Consider the following 25381-nt stretch of genomic DNA (forward strand, 5'->3'; position numbering starts at 1 on the left):
ACTGGATTTGTTTGTCCTGCCTTTCCACTTTGTGGGAATATAACCTGCCTGTGCCCGAACTCTCTCTTCTCCAAAGTGTGTTTAGGTACAGTTTTGCCTGCCAACCTGTGATTCCAGTTGATCTGGGCCAGATCCATTCTCACCCCATTGGCTTTCCCCTAGTTAATTATTCTTGCTCTGGCTTGCTCCTTGTCCTTTCCATAGCCAACTTAAACCTTGCGATCCAATGATCCCTGCCCCCTACATATTCCCCTGCTGATACTTGATCCATTTGACCCATTTCATTCAAAGAGCCAGGTCTCACTGTGCATCCTTTCTTGTTCGAATGGAAACGTAGAGCTGTAGAAAATTTTCCTAAACACACCCTACAAATTCTTGCCCCTCTCTGCTCTTTACGCAACTACTATCCCATATTTGGATAAAGTCTCCGATTATAACTACTCTATTATTCTTATACCTTTAGGTAATTTCCTCACAAATTTGTTCCTCTACATCTTTCCCACTAGCTCATGGCCCATAGGCTACACAAAGCAAGCAATTGCACCTTTCTTGTTCCTTGACTCTAGCCAAGTAGATTCTGTCCTTGGCCCCTCCAGGGCATCCTCTCTCTCCAGCACTGCATTGTTATCCTTAATCAATACTGCCAGCTCTCCTCCTTTTCTATCTTTCCTGAACACCTTGTATCCAGGAATATTTGATACCCAGGCCTGCCTTCTTTGAACCATGTTTCTATCATAGCCACAACATATTTCCACATGAAAATCTGTGCCAGTAACTCACCAATCTTATTTACCATACTCCATACATTCACATACATGCACAATAACCCTAAAGTGGACTTCATTACTTTCTCCTGTACTCCGAACCCACATAATAACTTCCACTCCTATCTAATATGGAATTCTTCCCTTCTCTAGTACTGCCCAGTACTAGATGCACTTTATGCACTTATTCCTCTTTTCTACTTTTATATGCTGGTGCCCATCACCCTGCGAATTTTGTTTAAATATTCCCCAACCACATCAGTGGACTTCTTGCGAGGACATTGGTGAAATGAAAAGTAACTTTCTTCCACATATGATGTGATCGAGGTAAATAGCAGAGATGTATTTAAGGAGAAGCTAGATAAGTACATGAGGGAGAGAGGAATAGAAGAATATGTTAATATGGTGTATTGGAGCAGGGCGAGAGAAAGCTTTTGCATAGAATGAACACTGGCATGGTTGGGTTATGCTTTCAGTTGCGTGGCATTATCTATGGCACTATTTGAAGAAAAGCAGTGGAGTTCTCCCCACTGTCCTGGCCAATATTTATCCCCTTATCAAACACTTAAGGCAGATTTATCTAGTCATTTATTTAATTGTTGCTTGTGGGAGCTTGTTATGCACAAATTGGCTGCTGCATTTTCTAAATTACAACTGTGACTACACCACGAAAAGTGCTTCATTGGCTGCAAAGCGCTTTGGGATGTTATGAAAGGCACTATATAAATCCATGTTTTTCTTTTATATCTATAGAACTGGATCCAAAAGAGAAAGATCCAGTTATAAAGGTTAGCACTGAAAATGAAGGCAGTTTTTGCTCTTACACAGGCTGTTTTTATAAGCTCAGCACACTGAACTTTTCACTCCCCTGCATGACATCAATTCACATCTGGATGTACAGAGAACAGTGCCAGTGTGTGCTATGAAATATGAGTCACTTGCCATACTGCACCCAATACCACCAAGAACACACACACACACACTTGACAGGCAGAGTTATGGTGCCTAATTAGGTGCAAACCTTGCTTATTAAGAACTATGCAGCATTTCATTGTCAATAGCTTAAGCTCAGAAATGAAACATTTAGAGAAGTCAATCTTCAGAAGTCAGAAGTTGTGTACCTTTAAAGTACAATGTACACTGAACAAAATTAAATTTAGATCATTTCACACTGTTCCTCAAAGAAGAAAATATTCCAGCATACACTTTTCCAATGTGCGCACTTGAGAAGTGGATAGGAAAGAGGATTATTTAGGAAAGCGAATTACATCACATCATGGATTGTTAAAACCTGGGTTTGTGCCTGAAATTTTTCCATTTTAAAAAAAAGTGCAGAACAGAGGCCAAGAACCTCCATTAAAGGAGGCAGAAGGAACAGGAAGAAAATTCAAATCTCTTTTCAATAATTTAGACAAAATTATCACTTCATCCTATACCAAGTATTTTGACAATACCTCATCATTTAGGATGCCCCAAAGAACTTTATTTTTTAAAGTAAAATCACTGTTCAAATGTAGGCAAACAATATGGTCAATTTACACATTGAAAGATTCCACAGGCAGCAACAAATAAACAACGAGATAATTGTTGCTTTGTGTTGATTGAGGGAGTAATGCCGGCCAGGATACAGGAGAACACATTGCTCTTTGTCAAATAGTGCACTGGGAGCTTTTATGCCTGTTTGAGCAGGCAGATGGAACCTTGGCATAACATCTCATCTCAAAGAGAGCTTACAATGTTTCTTGGTCCACCCTGTTACAGTGTAAGACCCTTTGCTCAAACAGAGATGTTGATTATAAGCCTTGAAAATCACAGCTTTGGTGCAGTTCACTTCCCCTTTGAAAGCTATACCAGCCAAGGAATAAAAAGGTCACTGAGCAGAATCTGTTGAACCTTTGAGGAAGGATTTTGACCCACTCTTGATTGGAAAAATACAGGCTTTATGCTGGAACATGATGGTGATGGAATGGTTTAAAAATAGATCTGGAGTCAAAATAAATTGGACAGATTGAATGGCCTTCCTCAACCCTGCTTAAGTTTTGAAAATAACTGCATTGCTGTTCAGAAATTGGTAACGGGTTAATTATTGTCCCCATCATATGTTCCACCTTCAAATGACTGCTCTTAGTTAAATCGCTACTACCTCTCATTTAATGCCTAGGATTGTAAATTCTAATGAGTTACAAAGTTACTTTGTCTTACTGCCAAATTTTAAAGCCCCAATCCTGATCGAGTTCAAAGATTTTAAGATTAGCTTGCAAAATGCTGGGGTGCAGGACAATTAAGCCAAACTGTTAATAAATATTGAAACTGTGGAAAAACTCAGCAGGTCTAACAGCATCTGTGGAGAGAAAAACAGATTTAATGTTTCAAGTCCGTATGACTCTCCTTCAGAGCTTTTCCAGCATTTTCTGTTTTTGTTTCAGATTTCCAGCTTCAGCAGTATTTTGCTTTAATGTTAATAAATATTTCCATGTTGCATTCAATGCTGTTATGGAATACTCATTTGACCTCATGATTGCATATAATTGGTTTAAGGACTGTTTTGTAATGAGGGTGTGGCGTATGAATAAGCTGTTCAAAACAAAGATGGTAACTGAGTCACTATTCCATATCATCAGGTGACCTTTGATTGTACAGTTAGCGAGAGGCTGGCATGGAAATTATTTTTGTTTTAAAAAGGTGTTTTATCTCCTGTCATTCATAAACCTCATAACATATGAATTTTCAGATTGACTGAGAGGCCTATCAGAAGCTGCCATTATCACTGCTCTTAATCTGGATAAGAGGTGCATTAGAGTGCCTTGGTGAACTCATTCACTTCCTTGGCCTTTGCTCATACTTTTCTAATTGTCATGACGAAAACTTGACATTGATGCACTGAGGACTGAGAGAGCACCCTATTGAGTGCCACAGTGCAGTTTACCCACCCCACTCAAAAGCATCGAATGCAGGAGTGTCCAAACTCCAAGCCACAGGGCATGTGCAGCACTCAAGCCCTGGACATCCAGCCTGTGCAACTCAATGTTGTTTCCTGTTTTTTTTTGTGCCTAGAGTTGCCAATAAATCCTAAACCAGAACTCCATATAAGCAATTAAGCCAATGCAAATTATTACATTAGAATGTTACAGACCAAAACAACCTATTTTGTCCAATAGGTCTTTTTTAAATTCCTTTTTGGGATGTGGGTGCTGCTGGCTACACCAGAATTTATTGCCCATTCATAACATACTAATAGTGAAGGAATGGAGATATAGTTCCAAGTCAGGATGCTTGTGGCTTGGAGGGGAACTTGCAGGCGGTGGTGTTCCCATGTGTCTGCTGCCCTTGTCCTTCCAGGTGGTAGAGGCTGCAGGTTTGGAAGGCACTGTCAAAAAAGCCTTGCTGTACTGGTGTTTATGTTGCACACAAGCTTCTTAAATCTCAGAAAATGATTCATGGGGAAGAGTCATATTCAAAACATTAACTCTGTTTCTCTCCCCATAAATGCTGCCAGGCCTGCTGAGTTTTTTCAGAATTTTCTGTTTTTACTTCTTAAATCTCAATAACTCAACTATTCCTTTCTCCCTCATGTTGTTTTAAATATATGTAGTGTCACCCCTTACTCTAAGGCTCCACAGTACCTGCTTATATCACCCATAAAGGCAAACAGCCCACACATTCATTATCTAACTATCTAGCTGCTTGGTGACTGTATATCTTGCATATGAAATCACAACATGGACATGGGCTAATGCTCATATTCTACATTAAAGTACCAAGGGAACAGAACATTTTGTCCCAATGAATTAAAATATTACCTTTATAATGTTCCACTAACTAATCAACAATATTTGTGAATATAAATTCTGTGTACACGCTCCATCAGTTTCTAGTGGCAGTAGGATCAGTAACCAGAGGACACAGATTTAAGCTAACTAGCTAAAGAGCCAGAAGTGAAATATGTAGACATTTTTTCATGCGGGGAGTTATGGTATAGAACGCACTGCCTGAAAGCATTGACAGAAGCAGATGCAATGGTAATTTTCAAAAGAGAATTGAATATCCATTCAAAGGGGAGAATTTTGCAGAGCTATGGGGAAAGAGCAGGGCAACTGACTCGGTCACTCATTCAAAGAAGCATGGTGGCCTGAATAGCCTCCTTCTGTGCAGTAAGATTCTATTATATGTAAATATACTGTATTTTTATTGTATTGCCATTAGGACCCCTTTAAAAACTGACCCCCCCCACCTCGGTCTAAAGATTTTAAACTTGAAACTGTTTGGTGTATTTTTTTAGTCTTTTCAAAGAACAAAGATAATTTCTCTTGGAAGAGACATTTGTAGCATGAAAAAAGTGAGATCTTCAATACGAATTCATGGGGTAAACTTAACATGTTTGTATAATATTCCTTTACCATTTTTATTAAAGTCGCCCCAATGCTTGTGGATGGTGTTACTGAGCGGTAGCGTGTAAGTAAGAGGGTGGAGAAAATCAAGGATGAATCTCTGGGGAACTCCAGAGCGAGAGCAGTCACTGGAGATGTACTGATGATATCTGGATAGGGTGGACAACAAAGACAGTCCCATGGAGCTAGGACATGGAAGAGATAATAGTGTAGGACAACGGAAATCGCTCATGTCCCATTCACCTCTGTGCTCAGAGGCCTATATTGAATTCTGGTCTGGCCTTAAATTGGAATGGCACATGATGTTGGGTATCAAAGAAAAAAAGGCTCAATTTTCAGCACCCAAAGCGCTCCCTCTCATTGACAAAACAGAAATTAGAAATATCTTTGTGGATAGCACACTTGCTTCAGAATCAGAAAGTGATGGTCTGAAGCCCCACTCCAGAGATTCAAGCACCTAATCCAGGCTGATATTTCAGTGCAGTACTGAGGGGGAGCCATCTTTCAGATGAAATGTTTAACCTAGGCCCCCTTTTCCCTCTCAGGTGGATACAAGAGATCCCATGACACTATATCAAAGAAGAGCCAGAGGAAATTTCCCCCATGTCCTCTCAACAAACATTTAAAAACAGACTAATCTGATCATTTTCTTCTCCTTAAAGCAGAGAAGAGGTTGATGCACCTGTTTAAAAGCATGTAGGGTTTAGATAGAGCAAATAAAGAGAAACTGTTTCCAATGGCTGAAGGTGTATTAACCAGGGGTATAGGTTTAAAGGTGATTGGCAAAAGAACTAAAGTGGTTAGGGATAGAATGATAGAAAAATAGGTTTAACAGCTTTACTGTAGCCTTTAAAAGGATAAATACTTAGAGAAAAAAATTACAGAGATATAGGGAAATGTGATTAATAGAAATAGGCAGTGCAGATTCTTTGGGTTGAATCATCTCCTCATTGCATTGTTGTTTGTGGGAGCTTGCTGTATACCAATCAGCTGCCATGTTTCTCCTATGTTACAATAACAACTACACTTCAAAAGTAGGTCATTGTCTGTAGAGCTTTGGGATGTCCTCAGGACTTGAAAGGCGCTATATAACTGCACATTAATTTATTAAAGGTGATCCATGCTGGTAATCAGCCCTCTCCTATTGTTAAGTGTGCCCAGAGTATGAATTATTATGATTAGTGTGATCATAATGAAGAGACACAAATTAAGCATAAAAAGAACTAAAGGGGAGAGGAAGAATAGCTCTTAACCAGGTGGTTAGAATGTGGAACTCTCAGCCGCAAATCATTGCTGAAGCAAAGTCCATTTATTTAGGAAGGAAATTACAACAACTTAAATTTTAATCTATTAAAACACCCCAAGGCACTTCATAGGAATGTTTTAAAGTGAAATCTGATAGAGAGCTACATGAGGACATATTAGTGAGCGTCAATAGCTTAGTCAAAATGTGTCTTAAAGAGAGACAAGGGCGGTTAAAAATATAAAAACTAGAAATGGGAATGAACCATTCAATTAGATCATGACTGATCTTCTACATCATTCTACTTTCCCATCGGCTCCCCATAGTCCTTGACCCTGAGACACCAAAAATCTGTCCATCTCAGCCTTAAATATATTCAATGATGGATCATCCACAACCCTCTAGAGTAGAGAGATAGAAAGATTCACAACTGAGTGAAAAAAAATTCCACTCATCTCATTCCTAAATGATTGGCCCCTTATCATGAGACTGTGTCCCTGTGTTTTAGGTTCCCCAGCCAGGGGGAACCAACCTCTCATAATCTACCCTGTCAAATCTTTTCAAAATCTTGTATATTTCAATTAGATCATCTCCCATTTTTCTAAACCCCAGCGAGAATTGGCCTAATTTACTAAGCCTCTCATCACAGGACAACTCTCTCAAACCAGGAACCAATCTACTGACTCTTTGCTGTACTGCCTCCAAGGCAAAAATACTCTTCCTTAGATACTAAGCACTGTACTACAGGTCTGTTCTCAAAGCCCCGTACAATTGTACCAAGACTTCCTTACTCTTCAAATTCCAATCCACTTGCAATAAAGGCCAACATGCCACTTGCCTTCCTAATCGCTTGCTGTATCAGTAGCTAACTTTGTGTTTTCTATGATTCTAAGTACACCCAAGTCCCTCTGAACATCAACATTTACAGTTTAATGCCTTTTAAAAAATATTCTGCTTTTCTATTCTTTGGACCAAAATGAATAACTTCACACTTCCCTACATTATAATCCATCTGCTATCTTCTTGCTCACTCACTTAACCTGTCCACACCACATTGCAGCTTCTTTACGTTCCTTGCACATTTTATACTCCCATCTAACTTGGTATCATCAGCAAACCTGGATACATTACTCTCAGTCTCTTCACCAAAATCATTAATATAAATTGCAAATAGTTGAGACCCCAGCGCTGACACTAGTCACAGCTTGCCAACTTGAAAATACCCCGTTTTTCCCTACTTTCTGCTTCCTGTACGTTAGCTAATTGTCCATGCAGGCTAATATATTACCCCCAACAAAGGGAGCTTAATGCAGAATAACCTTTTGGGTAGCATCTATTGGCTTCTCTTTGGGCAAGAGAGGGAGTTTCAGAGCTTAGGGCCCAGGCAACTGAAGACATGGCCACTAATGGTGGAGTGATTCAAATCGGGAATGTTCAATAGGCCAGAATTGGAGGAGTGGAGTTATCTCAGAGGGTTGTGGAGCTGGAGAAGATTACAAAGATCGGGAGAGGCAAGCGATGGAGAGACTTGAAAACAAGGATGAGAATTTCAAAAATAAATAATTAGAAAGAGAGTGATCTATTAAAGGGTATAAAAAGAATAATCAATCAGTCACCTAACCCACCCTGTATTATATATGTGCTTAAACAAAAATAGAAGAGAAAAACTGTAAACAGAAGGGCATTAACTTTTGCAAAATAGTCCATCTGGCAACTCTGAGATGTTTAGGGTTTTTAAAGCTATGTAATGGGCCAAGCTTCAGCATTGGTTACAGAATAAAGTCAGTCACTTACAGATCTTGTGTCGTCCTTTAATTGGAAATTTCACCAGCAACTCCTGGGGATTGGTGCAAATAAACACAAATGGAGAACCACACTCCTGGTCTGTAAACTGAAAACAGAAATGAAACATTAAATATTATTCATCCATGGACAGGTGGGGGACTCCCTTCCCTCTAATTCAGTCAGTACATAAATACCCAAGAGTCACACCTGCAAACCTCCCAGGAACTTAACATCTAATATTTTCAATCGCTACCCCACCACCAGTTCCAAATTTAAATGGTTATAATTTGATTCCTCACCCCAGCACTGGCTGAACCCACCCTCATTCCAGCACTGGCTGAAATCCACCCATCCCCACCCCAGCACTGGCTGAAATCCACCCACCCTAGCATTGGCTGAACTCCACCCATCCTCTACCCCTGCACTAGCTGAAATCCACCCATCCCCCACCCCAGCACTGGCTGAACTCCACCCATTCCCCACCCCTGCGCCAGCTGAACTCTACTCATCCCCTACCCCCTCCACCAGCTGAAATCCACCCATCCCCCACCCCAGCACTGGCTGAACTCCACCCAACCCCACTCCGCCACTGACTGAAATCCAGCCCTCTCACGCCCCAGCACAGCTAAATCTACTATCACACCACAGTTGAAACCTGCTTCTGTTTCTCTTCATTCTGCCCCAACTGGCTATAAACTGGCATAATAACTTGACATACCAGACATGTTACAACAAGAAACAGATAAACTTTATTACAAAGAGCTTTTTAGATGCTACATGCTTGAACATGATCCTTGACAGGAAGCCCTGCCCTCCAGATTACCTGTGTTTAGGGCTCATTGGTTGGGCCTTCCAAGAACATCACATGACTCCTGAGACAGTGGAAGGGTCTATACCTTCAGTTACTACACTTCCTCCCTCTAGTTTTTTTTTACAGTTTCTATTTACAGAGAACATTTGAATATCCAACAACATAAAAGTAGATACAACTCAGGCGATTAAAGATTAAGGTCTCTTAAGTTCCTTATTTGGTCAGAGTGATGTAGCTCTAACGCTTGAGGTTCTTCCACAGGATTGACATGATCAGGAACTGCAAATATATCATTAGAAACTGGAAGGTTAGGCAACTCTACAAAGACATCAGGCATGTCTATTCTAGATCGACCTGTCACCTCAGGGATTAATGGTTTGATCTTAATCACATGCGGGATAATAGGTTGCTGGAATGCCTCTCTATCCCGAAGATGGCCCACGTGTTTTTGAACAATTCTGTCTTCCACTTCTACCTGGAAGGATAAGGGACCAGTTTCTGAGACAATGATTCCAGGAACCCAAAAAGGTCCACTTCCAAAATTCTGCACGAATACTATATCTCCTACAGTGAATCTGTGAACTTTGCTATATCCTGATTCAATTTTTGATTACTCTGATTCCTCTCTACCTTCCCCTCTAAGTTTGGGAACACCAGACTTAACCTTGCACCCAGATGGCGTTTCATGAATAATTCAAACGGTGTTGAACCCATAGTTGAATGAGGCGATGTATGATAATGATAAAGAAAGCGGGAAAGTCGAGTTTCTAGAGTACCTTGTGATAACCTCTTCCTCCCAGATTTGAAGGCTTGCACAACTCTCTCAGCTAAACCATTTGATGAGGGATGGCATAGCGCTGTTTTAACATGTCTGATTCCATTTAAATTCACAAATCTCAACTCTGTACTGGTAAATACTGTACTGTTATCAGAAACTATGATTTCCGGTAGGCCACAAATGCTAAAACAATGATGCAGTTTTTTGATAGTTGTGCTCGATGTTGGTGATCTGACTTCGTACACATCTATCTATTTAGAATGTGCATCTACAATCAATAAAAACATGGTACCTAAGAATGGTCCTACATAATCAATATGTAGTCTAATCCAGGGTCAGCCAGGCCACTCCCATAGATGGAGTGGGAGGCTGAAACAGGCAACTGTTGTTGTTGTTGACAATGGAGACAGCGCTTGACCATGCTTTCAATGTCACCGTCCATGCTTGGCCACCAGACATAACTTCACGCAAGCATTTTCATCTTTGACATGCTTGGATGTGCACTGTAAAGCTCTGTCAAGAGTGTTTCTCTACCTTGCAAAGGCATGACAACTCTTGATCCCCACAACAAGATTCCATCTTGACAACTTAACCCCTTTTTTAGGGCATGGAGTGGTCTCATCTCTTCAGACACAGATGAATTTCACCACCCTTGCAAAACAAAGTCTGACTTTCGACAAAATTGGATCTCTGTTTGTCCAATTTCTAATTTGCTTTGTGCACACAGGTGCAGAATCCAAGAAATTCAGTACAAGCACAACTTCTTGTGGCACTGGAGCATGTACAATGCTATCTGGTAACAACTGAGTGTGTCTGCATTTTCAATATGTAAGCCAGGATAGTGCATAAAGGTATAATCACACACAGATAATATCACAGCCCAACATTGTATTTTTGCTGATGCTATTGGCAGAATAGCCTTATCCTCACTGAATAAACCCATTAATGGTTTATGGTCCAATATAATGGTGAAATGTCATCCATGCAGATACTGGTGGAATTTCTTCACTCTGATTACCAACAACACACCTTCCTTTTCTGGCTGGGAATAACCCTTCTCGGCTGTGGGAAGGGTTCTTGAGGCATAGCCAATTGGCCTTTCTAATCCATCTTCCAATCTGTGGGGTAACACAGCTCTAACACCATAAGGAGAAGCATCACATGTTAATACCAATTTTTTCAATGGGTAGTGTACCAATGAACAGGATGAATGTAATAATTTATTTACTTTTACAAAGGCTTCTTCCTGTTGTGAATTCCACGACCAACGATCATTGTATCATAAGGTTTAAGTTGGCTATGGAGAAGGACAAGGAGCAATCCAAGACCAAAAATAATTAATTGAGGAAGGCTAACTTCAATGGCGAGAACGGATTTAGACAAGGTAAATTAGAATCAAAGACTGCCAGGCAAAACTGTAATAGAGCAATGGGCTGCATTTAAAGAGGAAATAATTTGGGTACAGTCAAGGTGCACAGTAGGACAAACAAATCCTGAGCTCCCTGGATGATGAAAGAGATGAAGCAGAAGAAGATTAAGATGCAGAAGAAGATTAAGATGCAGAAAAAGGGTGCATAGAACAGATGTCAGTTGGATAATACAATTGAGAATATAGAAGGTTCAGAGGGTAAGTGAAAAAGCAAAGAGAAGCAAATAAGGAGTATGAGAAGAGACTGGCAGCTAACATTTAAGGGAATCCAATAGTCTTCTATAGGCATATAAATAGTAAACGGGTGGTAAAAGAGGACTCAAGCCAATTAGGAACGCAAAAGAGGTTTTAAGCATGGAGGCAGGGGCATGGCTGGGGGCCTAAATGAGTACTTGGTATATGTCTTTACCAAGGAAGATGCTGCCCAAGTCACAGTGAAAAAGGGGATAGTTAAGGCACTGGTTGAGTTAAAAATTGATAAAAAGGGGGTATTAGATAGATTGTACTTAAAGTTAACAAGTCACCAGGATCAGATGAATTACATTGAAGGATACTGAAGGAAGCAAGGGTGGAAATTGCAGAGAGTGTAAGGATGAACCCAGTAACTGCAGGACAGTAAGAGTAAACTCATTGGTGGGAAAATTTTAGGAACGGTAATTCAGGGCAAACTTAACAGTCTCTTGGGAAAATGTGGATTAATTAGGAAAGCCAGCATGGATTTAAGAGAAAATTGCGTTTAACTAAATTGCTTGAGATTTTGGGTGTGGTAGGAGAGGATTGATGAGGGTAATACAGTTGATGCAGTATACACAATGACTTCCAAAAGGCATTTTTGCCACTCAGCAGACTTGTGAGCAAAGTTAGAGCTCTAGGAATGAAAGGGACAGAAGCAGCATGGATACGAAATTGGCTGAGCTGGTGTTGAGCTGAATGCTGGTGAATGGCTGTTTTTCAGACTGGAAGAAGGTTTACAGTAGAGTTCCCCAGCATTAGGATCCTACTTTTCCTGATTTACTTTAATGACCCAGACATGAGCATACAGGGTTACAATTTCAAAATTTGCCGATGAGACAAAACTTGGAAGCCTTGTCAACTGCAAGGGGGATAGTGTTAAACTTCATGAGGACAGAGAGTGGCTGGGGAATGGATGGATATGTGGCAGATGACATGGAATACAAAGTGGGGAGTGATTCATTTTGGCAGGAAGAATGAGGAGAGGCAGTATAAAATAAAGGGTACAATTCCAATGAAGGTGCAAGAGCAGAGGGACTTGGCTGTATATGTAGAAATCATTGAAGGTGGCAGGAAAGGCTGAGAAAGCAGTTAATAAATCATACAGGATCCTGGACTTTATCAATAGGGAAATAGAGTACAAATACAAAGAAGTTATGACAAACCTGTATACAACATTGGTTCAGCCTCAATTGGAGTATTGTGTCCGGCTATGGACACCACACATTAGAAAGGACGCGAAGGCATTAGAAAGGGAGCAGAAAAGATTCACGAGAATGGTTCCGGGGCTGATGAACTTTAGTTACATGGTTAGAGTGGAAAAGCTGGGGACGGTCTGCTTAGAGAGAAGATTCAGAGGAGATTGATAACTTTGAACATCTATTTCAAGAGTCTGGACACAGCAGATAGGAAGAAACTGTTCACATTGGTGGAAGGATTGAGAACCAGAGAGCACCAATTTCAGGTGATCAGTAAAAGAAGCAACGGCAACATGAAGTTTTTTTTCTTTTTGCGCAATGAGTGGTTAGGATTTGTAGTGCACTGCCTAAGAATGTGGTTGAGGCGGAGTCAATTGTAGCTTTCAAAAGAGAATTGGATCATTATCTGAAGACAAAATATTTGCAGGGCTATTGGGAAAAGGTGGGTCAGTGGCACTAGACCAGTTGCACTTGAAGAAAGCCTGTACAGACACATTGGGCTGAACAGCCTCCTCCTGTGCTATAACCATTTTTGATTCCATAAATCCAAAATTTAACAGCTTGCACTCCCTTCAAATGGATTCTTTACATCAGTTGTTGAAAACTACATTTGCATTCCAAGAAGAATCTGGTATCTCTTCATAATTGAAGATAAATTAAAGGATGGATAAATTAAAGCAGACCAGCCCAAAAGAGGTGCAAAAAACAAAAAAACTGCGGATGCTGGAAATCCAAAACAAAAACAGAATTACCTGTAAAAACTCAGCAGGTCTGGCAGCATCGGCGGAGAAGAAAAGAGTTGACGTTTCGAGTCCTCATGACCCTTCGACTGAACTGGAGTTCAGTCGAAGGGTCATGAGGACTCGAAACGTCAACTCTTTTCTTCTCCGCCGATGCTGCCAGACCTGCTGAGGTTTTCCAGGTAATTCTGTTTCTGTTTTCCAAAAGAGGTGCCATGCCTCAACTTGAAACCACCCCAAGCAATACACTAAGTTTAGAGAAGCACCACATTTTTAGTCGATGATGCAGATCAGACTAAGCTGAGGTCAGAGCTTCATCTATCTCACCATTTGTAAACTCAAATAGCGAAAAAAACTAACCCCCATCCATTTCTAAGGTGATAGTAAACATTACCAAACACTAACTCTCAGGAGTAACCGAGCCAACAAGTTGAGGGAGCAGAAATAAATCAGCAAGGATAGTAATTTATATAGAATGCTTCTGCATTTGGGCCAGTAGTGTGCATATTAATCCGCTACCCTGTGCTTCCAGAGTCAATATTTCCTTGGCCAGTTTTGCCATTATGGTCCAATCTCTGTTTATGTTAAAATATGCAATAGAAACAGATAGAAAAACGCAAAGGATGTTAAGAACAACCATAATTAATTGTAACTGATCGCATTTAATGACTAAGTACTAGAGGTTGAGTAAGGTAATCCAAGCTGTGGTTATCCATTGCAGCAATGCAGGTCTGTACACATTTCCCACCTTCTAACATCAGTGGAAGTGCAAGGCTGATGCTGATTAAATTAAAGAATGCAATTATTTACCACAAATATGATCTTCCTGATTCTTTTATCTAATTTAACCTTAACATACAAATTAATATAATTCAACAGGGGAAAATACCCAGAGCCACTGGCCCTTTTCAAAGCTAGGTGCCAAGCAGAGTCTCTGATCTGCTTATTGTCAGTTACAAGAAAATTATTAGAAGACCTTCGAGTTGCGCTGCGTCACAAAACAGTATTTTGCATTTTAGCTAATTTTTTTTAAAAAAGAGGATGGTCAGAGATCTATACTAGTTAAATTGTAAAGTGGAAACAAGTGACATCCAAGCAGAACAAAATCAGAGGTACATCCATACCAAACTCATCCTGAACGGTCAGATCAAAATAATGTAGTATGCAAACTATAGCAACAATCCAGTGCTCAAGACTGGCTGAGAACAAACATAGTGCAGATATGATGGACCAAATGGCCTCCGCCTGTGCTATAACATGCTATGTGACTGTGATTCCGATTCTTCACAATAACCATTTTGTGTCAGACGAAAAAGAGGTTGCTATTTTTGAGGGAATTTATTTTTGTTTTACAACAAGGAAACAAAACTCTGTGCACTCAAAGGGCAGGCAGCTTATATAAAACACCTGTACCTACTACATATGAGATCAGCAAGGGGTTAAAGTTTTGGCTTCTCAATTTATGCAAGAGGGTTAAGAGCATGAACTTTTTAATTACAGCATTAGACACGGCTATCTTTTAGAGCATCTAGTGAGAAAGCAACATAGCTGTGGAATGCATAGATGAGCTCTAACCTCCCCAGCGTTTCTATTTAACTAATCTTAATTTGGCATTGAGTTTCACCCCAATAAAAATTAAACAGCAGCTGAGACTGATAAAGATGACGAAAAATTGTACTTCATGTAACTTAGCACATAATTTAACACTGTTAAAGTGAGTACTACATTGGTCAGGGGTGCTTGCCCTTTGGATAAGATGCTAAATCATCTGCTCATTTTGATGAACATACAAGATCCCATGGCACTATTCAAAGAGAGAGTACAGAATACTAGCCATCAGTTCACTTCTGCCAACCCCACCAAACCTGATTAAGTAATCATTGAGTTCATTATTGTTTGTGGCACCTGGCTGTTGTAAAATTGGGTGCTGTGCTTGGCTAGAAAACAATACCAGCGATTATATGACTAAAAGCACTTTGTGTCCTCCTAAGATTGTGAACGGCACTAAATAAATAAAAGATCTTTCTTTTCTTTTAAAGGGAGCATACATGTGGGTAAAATTTGCACACAATGACTTGTAAATTAAACTAATACAATTTCTAGTTAAAAAAATAACCATTTTGATGGAAAAAATTGACAAAAAAGGCCCATCACCTTCCTTTGTAGCAGAAGTGAATCCAGCCAGCAGAGGGTTTCTGATTTTCATTGAGTTGAATTTTACTAGGGCTTCCTGATGCCACACTTGGTCATATGTTACTTTGATGTTGAGGGCGGTCACTCTGACCTCGCCATTGGATTTCAGTGCTTTTTCCCCCCCCCATGTTTTGGCCAAAGCTGCAATAATATCTGAAGTTGAGTTGCCCTGGTGGAACCCAAACTGGGGACTGGTGAGCATTATTGGTAACTAAGTACCACTTGATAGCACTGTGGATGACACCTTTCATCATTTTGCTGATAATTGAGTGGTACTGTAATTGGCGTTGTCCTTTTTGTGGACAAAATATATGGGCAATTTTCCACTTTGTCGGCTATCTGCCAGCGTTGCAGTTATACTAGAACAATTTGGCTAGAGTTGCAGCTGGATCTGGAGCACAAGTCTTCAGCATTACAGCTAGGACATTATTGCAGTCCATAGCCTTTGCTGTTTCCAAGGTGCTCAGCCATTTCTTGATAACAAGTGGAGTGAACCGAATTGACTGAAGACTGGCCCCTGGGATTCAGAGGACCTCAGGAGAAAGCTGAGATGGATTATCCGCTTGGCACTTCCGGTTGAATATGCTTGCAAATACTTATCCTTCTGTTTACATTCATGTGCTTGGCTCCATCATCATTGAGGTTGGGGAGTTCATGGAGCCTACCTTCCTTGTCAATTGTCTGCCATCAATCCCGATTGGATTAAGAGAATTATACACAATGAACTATAGTTAGCTTTTTTAAAAATGAAAAAAATTCAGCTACATTCTTGTTAATGACTGGTTAAGAAAGCATTGACTGCACCATCGACGCTTGAAGGGGTTATCCATCTGAAAGGAAACAGAATTGATGCACACAACTGAAACAAGTCAATCAAACCAGATTAATGATCCATCTTGGCCTCCTCCTGAGGTCCTCACTATCATAGATACCACAAAGGAATGTGATGGGGCTTTTTTGAGGCCAATCATCTCAGCCCAAGAACATCTCTTCAGGAATTCCTCTGGGTAATTGCCTGGGCCCAGCAATCTTCAGCTGCTTCATCAATGAGCTTCCTTCCATCGTAAAGTCAGAAATAGGGATGTTCACTGATGATTGTGTTCAGTACCATTTACAACTCCTCAAATGCTGAAGCTGTTCGTGCTTGCACGCAGTAAAACTTGGATGACATTCAGGCTTGGGTTGATAAGTGGGAAGTAATATAAGTGGAAGAAGAAAGACATGAAATTCCACAATGGTTTTCACCATCTCTTGAAACAGTGTAGTCACTGTTATAATATAGCCAGTCTTCAGCCAATTTGATTAACCCAAATTAATGAGTTGGAATGATGCTAGTTAAATTCAATTTCAGAAGCCATTAGAATACAGCAGCTCTTAAGCAAATTTCCCATTGAGGTCATCATTTCCACCTAAACTAACATTTAATTTTGTAACTCAACAAGAAGAGATGAATCAATACTTTGACATGGTTCATCATGCAGACAAGGATGTGATTCTCATCACTTCAACACAATCTGCTTCTTTCTTCCTTGATAACCATACAAAGAGGCTGGAGTTCCCCTTCTGTTAAAGGTATTCTCAGTTCCTTAACACCACTTGGCAGAATTTCACTGTGAGCAAACTGTGGAGGTGAAATCTAAGGATCCAAGAGGCAACATTTTTCAAACCAAACATTCAAATTTGGACTAGAGTGTGTAGTCCTAAGAAGCAGATTACGTGCTGTATTTGTCAATACTCATAACTGTGCTGGCCTGAAATGGTTAGATGGAAACTCTGAGGACATTCTCAAATCTGAATTGGACCAAATTCTGATCAGTTTAGAAGGTCTCTATATGCCAGACAGCGTTGTCTTGTTTTGCACTGTGGAAACTTGTGTCAAGTTGACTTCAAAATCATTTATGAACTCAGTCCACAGAACTGAATGTTGGACAAAACCCAAAACTCAGTTTGAGATGAGTTGTTCAGGTTCTCACTGAAATAGAAAGTTGCAAGTAAGATTATGAACAATAGGTCATGGTTATATACACACACACACACACACACACACACACACACACACACACACACAAAGGCAAGAGCTAGGATTGGGTGGGAATATTGTTAAATATTTCATTACACAAAGTCAGGTTCAGTGATAACACTTAGAAACAAAGATTGCAACTTGCAGCAATGTTGACAGAACAAAAAGAGGTATTTCTTAAGAAAAGGCTGGAATTGAAACAATCTCACTGATGAAGGCCATGAGACAAATGTACTTTCACTCTTAACTTGGAATTTAGTCCAGATAGAAGGGAGACTCATCTTCCTGTGGGCAGTTGTTATTTACCCCAAGTAAGACAGGTCTTAATCAAGTTCCCAGTTCACATGAAGAGACCCCACACACAGCCACCTGTATACACACAAAGCACAGGTATATATAATTACAATCTAAAACCTACAATCAGCTTCAGTGTGACTACATTTCAGTTTTACGAGTCTGCAAGTGTAACATTTGAACCTCCTTTGGCCAATTTTCCACAGAAAGAATCTAGATACAAGTTAGAGTACGTTCTTTGTTTCACAGCCCCCAGTGAATACTAAGTCACAGTGAAAGAAAATGAAGATACTCATTAAAAGGTAGTTTCCCAGAGGCCAAACCATAAGCAATTCAGTGGCTTGTCTCTGCAAGTGATGAAACACTTTGCAGCCACTGTGATCTACTACACTTAAAAAAGTCTGGTTTCTTTTAGAAACAGTTGTGTAAGCAGTGATACATCAAAGGCTGCAAAGGGAGTGTGCTTTTGACCTAGGACCCTAGAACAGAATGCAGAGCAATCATTTGGTTTAATTAAAGCAAGTCAATTCACTAGAGTTGGCTCATGTAGCAAATTTCTTACTTTGCATCATGACACAAGTGTAAGCTGGATCGACTAAGCTGAGTCACAACAAATTTTCACCTTACTGTGAAATAAAGGAAAATTTATATAGTGCTTTACACAAATACCGGACACCTAAAAGTGTTTTTACAGCCAATGAAATACTTCTTTGAAGTGTAATCACTATTGTGGAAGGTCTTGTGGTGCAGTGGTAGCATCCCTACCTCTTGAGCTGGAACCTCCAGGTTCACTGGCATCTAACAGGAATGTGGAAACTTACCCAGGTATGGCCTGTACACAAAAAGTAGGACAAATCCAACCCAGCCAATTACCGCCCCATCAGCCTACTCTCCATCATCAGTAAAGTGATGGAAGAGGTCTTCAACAGTGCTATCAAGTGGCACTTGCTTAGCAATAACCTGCTCATTGGTGCTCAGTTTGGGTTCCGCCAGGGCCACTCAGCCCCTGACCTCATTACAACCTTGGTTCAAACATGGACCAAAAGAGCTGAACTCCTGAGGTGAGGTGAGAGTGACTACCCTTGACATCAAGGGCATTTGACCGAGTGTGGCACCAGGACCCTAGCAAACTGGAGTCAATGGGAATAAGAGGGAAAACTCTCTGCTGGTTGGAGTCATACCTAGCACACAGGAAGATGGTTGTGGTTGTTCGAAGTCAGTCATCTCAGCTATGGGACATCACTGCAGGTGTTCCTCAGGGTAGTGTCTTAGGCTCAACCATCTTCAGCTGCTTCATCAATGATCTTCCTTCCATCATAAGGTCAGAAGTGGGTATGTTTGCTGATGATTGCACGATGTTCAGCACTATTTACAATGACTCAGATATTGAAGCAATGTTCAAATGCAGCAAGACCTGGACAATGTCCAGGCTTGGGCTGACAAATAGCAAGTAACGTTCGTGCTAGGCAATGCCCATCTCCAACAAGAGAGAATCTAACCATTGCCCCTTGATGTTCAATGGCATTACCATCGCTGAATCCCCCACTATCAACATCCTGGGGCTACCATTGACCAGAAACAGAACTGAACTAGCCATATAAATACTGTGGCTACAAAAGCAGATCAGTGATGAGGAATTCTGCGGCGAGTAACTCACTTCCCGACTCCCCAAAGCCTGTCCACCATTGACAAGGCACAAGTCAGAAATGTGATGGAATACTTGCCTGGAAGAGTGCAGCTCCAACAACACCCAAGAAGCTTAACAACATCAAGACAAAGCAGCCCACTTGATTGGCACCACATCCACAAACATTTACTCCCTCCATTACCAAAGTACTGTGGCAGCAGTATGTACCATCTACAAGATGCACCGCAGAAAAACACAGACTATTTTGACAGCACCTTCCAAATCCATGACCACTACCATCTAGAAGGGCAAGGGCAGCAGATACATGGGAATATCATGTTCCCCTCCAAGTCACTCACCATCTTGACTTGGAAATATAGTGCCGTTCCTTCACTGTCACTGGGTCAAAATCTTGGAACTCCCTCCCTAACTGCACTGTGGGTGTACCTACACCATATGGACTGCAGCGTTTTATGAAAGCAGCTTACCAACACCTTCTCAAGGGCAGTTAGGGATGGGCAATAAATGCTGGGCCTAGCCAGTGAAGCCCACATCCCCTGAATGAATAAAAAAAAGTTCAATCCCACTTCAGGGTTTAATGGCCATGGAAGATGTGCTCATAACATGGCCAAACAATTTGATTACCCATTGGTAATCTGACGGCAGGCAGTAAGAGTGGGAGAGATTCCTGGTCAACCTAACTGCAGAAGGGAATGGCAAACCACTGCAGTACTTTGCAAAGCATGATCGCAGACCAATCCAATGGAAGTCTTTGGTCACCAAAGTCCTCTTAGGATATCGTACCTGAAGAAGGAGGAGTCACTGCTGTAATGTGGGAAACAAGGCTGCCAACACTTACCATCAACTAACATCACAAACAGATTATCTAATAATTTGCCTCCTGTTGCTTGTGGGGCCTTGCTGTGAGCCAATTGACTGTTGCATTTCCTACATTACAACAGTGACTGCAATTCAAAAGCTATTCTTTGGCTGTAAAGTGCTTTGGCTCGCCTTTGCTGAGATTGTTGATCTCAGTGAGGCAGAAATTTGGTTCCTTTAGTTATGTTTACTGAACCAAGCGAGAAGTTTTAAATTATTACATGGCTGGGGTTTGCAATGCTGATTGTTATCCTGCTGGAGAAGGAGCACATGTGACTGTCTGAAGAGAAGAGAATTGGGCTTGGCTGAGTTGGCCTGCCAAAAGCTTACTTAGATCGTGCTTGCTGTTTAGGCTCACACAAGCCCCAAGGGTAGGGTAGAAAGGGACTGTCTGCCAAGTGATACACCAGCATGAGTCAGTACAACAGGAGGGGAAAAAAAATAAATGGGGGATTTGAACAAAGCTCTTGGCTTAGCACACTTCACATGGTTACAAATGGGAACCATTAGAATATAAATGGGGGAAGAAGGGAAAATAATTCCACAGTGCTGTCTAAGGCCAATAAATGTAAGCGAACATTAAATTCAGTGGATTCTTGGTTTATTTTCTAACTTATCACTTCACTGAATTTTACTTACTTGTGTAGAGAACACATCTTTACCATCAATATTGATTCCCATCAATTGTCAAGAAACAGCTGGAGCTAGGTCTGAAGGAACAGGTATTTAATTCAATTTAATACTTGGGAGTAACATAATTTGAATACTTTGGACTGCTTTTTGAAATCATTTTAGTTGCACAGCCAATCAGTTAGCGACATTGACTACCATAGCTCACTCAGACACAATTGTAAGAGCCATCCTAACACATTGCCCTGTTTTTGCCTGGATACAGGCTGCAAAGTTGTTGAAAAATAAACTATCATCTACTGGAATGATTTTTTTTGAATAATAAATAAGTTTTAAAAAATACATAGTCACTCTTAATTTTTAAGTCACTTGGTTTAAATCTGATTTTTTGAGAAGCAATCACATTATTTTTAAAAACTCCTATAATTTGAATTTAAGGCCATGAAATACGAGGTTGACCAATCAAGGGTGGACTGTAAAAAAAGTCATCCTCTTTGGATCCAAGAAAAATAAATCGGAATATCTTCTCAAATTGCGAGGGACAAAGAAACGAGGAGGAACAAAGGAATTTGGGCATCCAAGTGCACAAATCATACAACCAAAAGCTATAAAAGTAATCAGAAAAAGAATATTGGCTTTTATCTCACGAGAGTGGAATTCTTATGTTTCAATTGTATAGACTATAAGACATAGGAGCAGAAATTAGGCCATTTGGCCCAGCGAGTCTGCTCCACCATTCAATCATGGCTGATAAGTTTCTCAACCCCATTCTCCCTCCATCTCCCCATAACCTTTGATCCCCTTACCAATCAAGAACCTATCTATCTCGTTCTTAAATACACTCAATGACCTGGCCTCCACAGCCTTCTGTGGCAATGAATTCCATAGTTTCACCACTCTCTGGCTAAAGAAGTTTCTCCTCATCTCTGTTCTAAAAAGTCTTCCCTTTACTCTAAGGCTTGTCAGATCCCTTTTGGAGTACTGCATCCAGTGCTAGAATCTGCACCTCAGGAAAGATACATTGACCTTGGAGGGAATGCAGATGCATCAGAATGAACCTGGTACCTGAAGCATTAAATTATGAGTACAGGTTGCATAAACGTCCGTCAGTAATGGCTCAGTTGGTAACACTCTCACCTCTAGCTCAGAGGTTGTGGGCTCAAGTTCCACTCAGCATTTGAGTGGACAAAGGTACGTTGACACTTCAGTGCAGTAATGAGGATGTGCTGTCCTGTCAGAGATGCCAAATATCAGATGAGTTGCCCCATCTGCCCTCTTAGGTGGGCTTAAAAGATCCCAGGGCACTATTCTGAAGAAGAGCAGGGCATTTATCTTTGGTGTTCTAGATAATAATTACCCCTCAACCAACATCACAAAAATAAAACAGCTGCTTTCATCGTTTTCACATTGCTTTTGTGGGAGCTTGCTGTGTGCAGGTTGGCTGTTGCATTTCCTACATTACAACAGTGGTTACATTTCAAAGTAGTCCACTGGCTGTAAAGCACTTTGGGGCATTGAGTTTGTCAAAGGCACTAAATAAATGCATGTCTTTTAAATTTGGTTTGTACTCGAGTTTAGAAGGTTGAGGAGTGATCTAATTGAGGTGTTTAAAATGGTATTAGGGTTCAGTAGGTTGGATACGGAGAGATTATTTCCTCTGGTGAGGGAATCCAGAACAAAGTGTCATCATAAACTTGCCTAGAAATGAATAATGATTTTAATATTATAATTTTTAATACTGCTACCTAGTGACTTGGATTCCTTTCATGAGCACTAATAACTACCTTTTTTAATTCATTCAGTGGATGTGCGCTTCTCTGGCTGGGCCAGCATTTATTGCTCATCCCTAATTGCCCTTGAGGAGGTGGTGGTAAGCTGCCTTCTTGAACCACTATTGTCCAAGTGGTGTGGGTAAATGTGGCATTGCCAGTGCTGTCCAAATCCAGAGAATAACAAAAAAAAAGTTACACAAATACAGATGAACATCTAACTTGTTCATGAATAGCTGTGACCACAATCATAATTCTAAAGTGCTCACTTCAGAGTTCATGGAAGTCTCACCATTCTGGCCACTGGAATAACTGGATGACAGAGCTTTGTTGTTCCAATCACACAAGCAAGCCACCGCCTGGTTAACTTCCTTTGTTCATATGTTCATAATTGATAAAACATCAGCCCATTTGTTCCATGCAGTCATTTGGAAGTACAGTTCTTTCCTTGTTGGCTGGATATAATGAGCCTTACCAATTATAAAGCAGCATTCTGAGCTCTCGGTCTTCTACCAGAGATCTGGTCATCTACCAGAGACCAGAAGTTATTTTTTTCTTTTGCAATATTAAATAACAAGTTTATTTTCATATAGTACATTATCTTTGTTTCTATGTACGCAGAGCAAGATCCCACAAGAAGCTGGAATCCTAAGAATCGCTACCATAGATACTCTACAATGCAGAGACAAACTCACCTGCCTCAGCCCACAATGTTAATTCTATAAGTTAAGATTAAGTGGGGAAGCATTCATTGGATGAATACTTGAGCACATTTATTGACACTGGTTTTGGGAGTAGAGTTAGGATATACTTGTAATGTTTCACTTAAGTGAATAAATCGAAAACTGAGTAAAGATTAACTTCTGGTCCCCTCCTTCACCAACTGGCTGTCAGGGGTTCAACATAGATGACTTCCAGGGAACAAGTTTGACCACACTGGCAGTGAAGTTGTGGATAATTTGTCTTATTTACTATTCCATTCATGGGCATACCTATATAAATATGGGATGAAGGTGAAAGGACAGAAACTGGAAACTTTAGAAAAGTCATCCTGCAAAAATATTTTTGTACAATCTACACTTACAAGTATTCAGTAATGAACAACAGTCCCATTATCTCTTGACTCTTCTCTTATATAACTTCCAGAGCATCCTTACAGTTTCTGTCAATCAAGTTGTTTTCCATACTTTCTGCAGCCGTTTTAAACTTCTATCAATAACACCCAGTAAATTACACATAGCACATCACAAAGAGGAGACTCCTTGCTGCCAGCATGTCTGCATGCTTATAACCACATAATTAATTTCTTGAAACATTCCTGAGGAACCTCCATTTACTAGGTCACGGAAGCAAGGCAGAAACCACTTGAAAGAGATCTGCAACACAGCTCGCCTATATACAGCTGTGAGAAGGTGACTGCACACAAGGCAATTTAAATCTTCTGAAGCTTTTCATAAGTGTAAAGCTGCACAAAGGAGGCAGCTTCACTCGCGAATGCGTGCTTTTATTCAAGGGCAATTTAGGTCTAGCGAGTATTAAGAAATTAATTGGGGTTACACACTTCAAATTGCGCTGCTCAAGAAATATAGTAACAGTTCGCATCGCGGTTAACAAAGCAGTGCTCCATCATTTACCCTTCAAGGCATTGTAAATCTAGGGAAATGACTGATGGATAATAAAAAAAGAGAAAAATTTCAAGCCTGTCACTTAAACCATTTATTGTTGCTTTTCACAATGGGACATAATTTGTCAGAATTTTCTATTTCTTCAAAGCACGGCTGTACCACTCAAAAAATTAGATCCTCCATCACCATTCAATTTATCTTCCATGTAGGTGGAGAATTGCTACACTGCTTTCAGGGAAGGTGCCCTCTCTTGTGCCTCTTTTCTTTAGCTGTGACCGTTTACACTATCTTCAAATGATAAATTCATGTAATAAAGCTACAATCTAGAAAGACAGCACTGAGGTTTCTCATCGAAACTGTATGATTAATTGCTCTCTGCTTTAATATTGGAAATATGCTTTCTGATAATCTTGCAGGGTCTTTCTGGAGGTTCAATCAACAATACAACTTGCATTTATCGAGCACCTTGAACATAGTAAAACATTCCAAGGCTCTTCACAGGAGCGTTAACAAAATTTGACACCGAGTGACCAAAAGCTTGGTGAAACTGGTGAGTTTTAAGACATCTTAAAAGGAGGAGAGGCAGAGATACATAAGGGTTTATGGAGGGAATTTCAGAGCTTAGGGCCTCAGCGCTGAATCCACAGCTGCCAATCACACCCTTATGAACCACCAAAAAACCTCAGACAATAAAGTACTTTCATAGTGCAGTTACTGTTGCAACATAGAAAAATCCAGCAGAAAATCTGCGTACAGCAAGGTTACCCACACATACATAGCAATGAGACATTAACAGGGAATCTGCTTTTTGTTTTGGTGAAAGGATATGGGTTGACCATGATGCTCGCAAATCTCCCCTGTTCTTCTTCTCATTCGATTGAGTAGGCAGATGGGCTCTCCAATTCACATCTCATCCAGAGTTACATTTGACAGTGCAGCACTCTCTAAAACTGCACTGAAGTGCAAGTCGAGAAAA

General features: G+C 40.4%; 1 protein-coding gene across 1 annotated transcript in view; it reads right to left on the reverse strand.

The window, feature by feature from the left end:
* trip4 (thyroid hormone receptor interactor 4) overlaps positions 1–25381 on the reverse strand; it is a 133037-nt gene that overhangs the window by 20159 nt on the left and 87497 nt on the right. Inside the window, exon 13 of the mRNA XM_041178649.1 lies at positions 8190–8286. Coding sequence (XP_041034583.1) covers positions 8190–8286 — 97 coding nt within the window. The remainder of the gene's footprint in view (positions 1–8189; positions 8287–25381) is intronic.

Source organism: Carcharodon carcharias, chromosome 32 (genome assembly GCF_017639515.1).
Source record: "Carcharodon carcharias isolate sCarCar2 chromosome 32, sCarCar2.pri, whole genome shotgun sequence".
NCBI lineage: Eukaryota > Metazoa > Chordata > Chondrichthyes > Lamniformes > Lamnidae > Carcharodon > Carcharodon carcharias.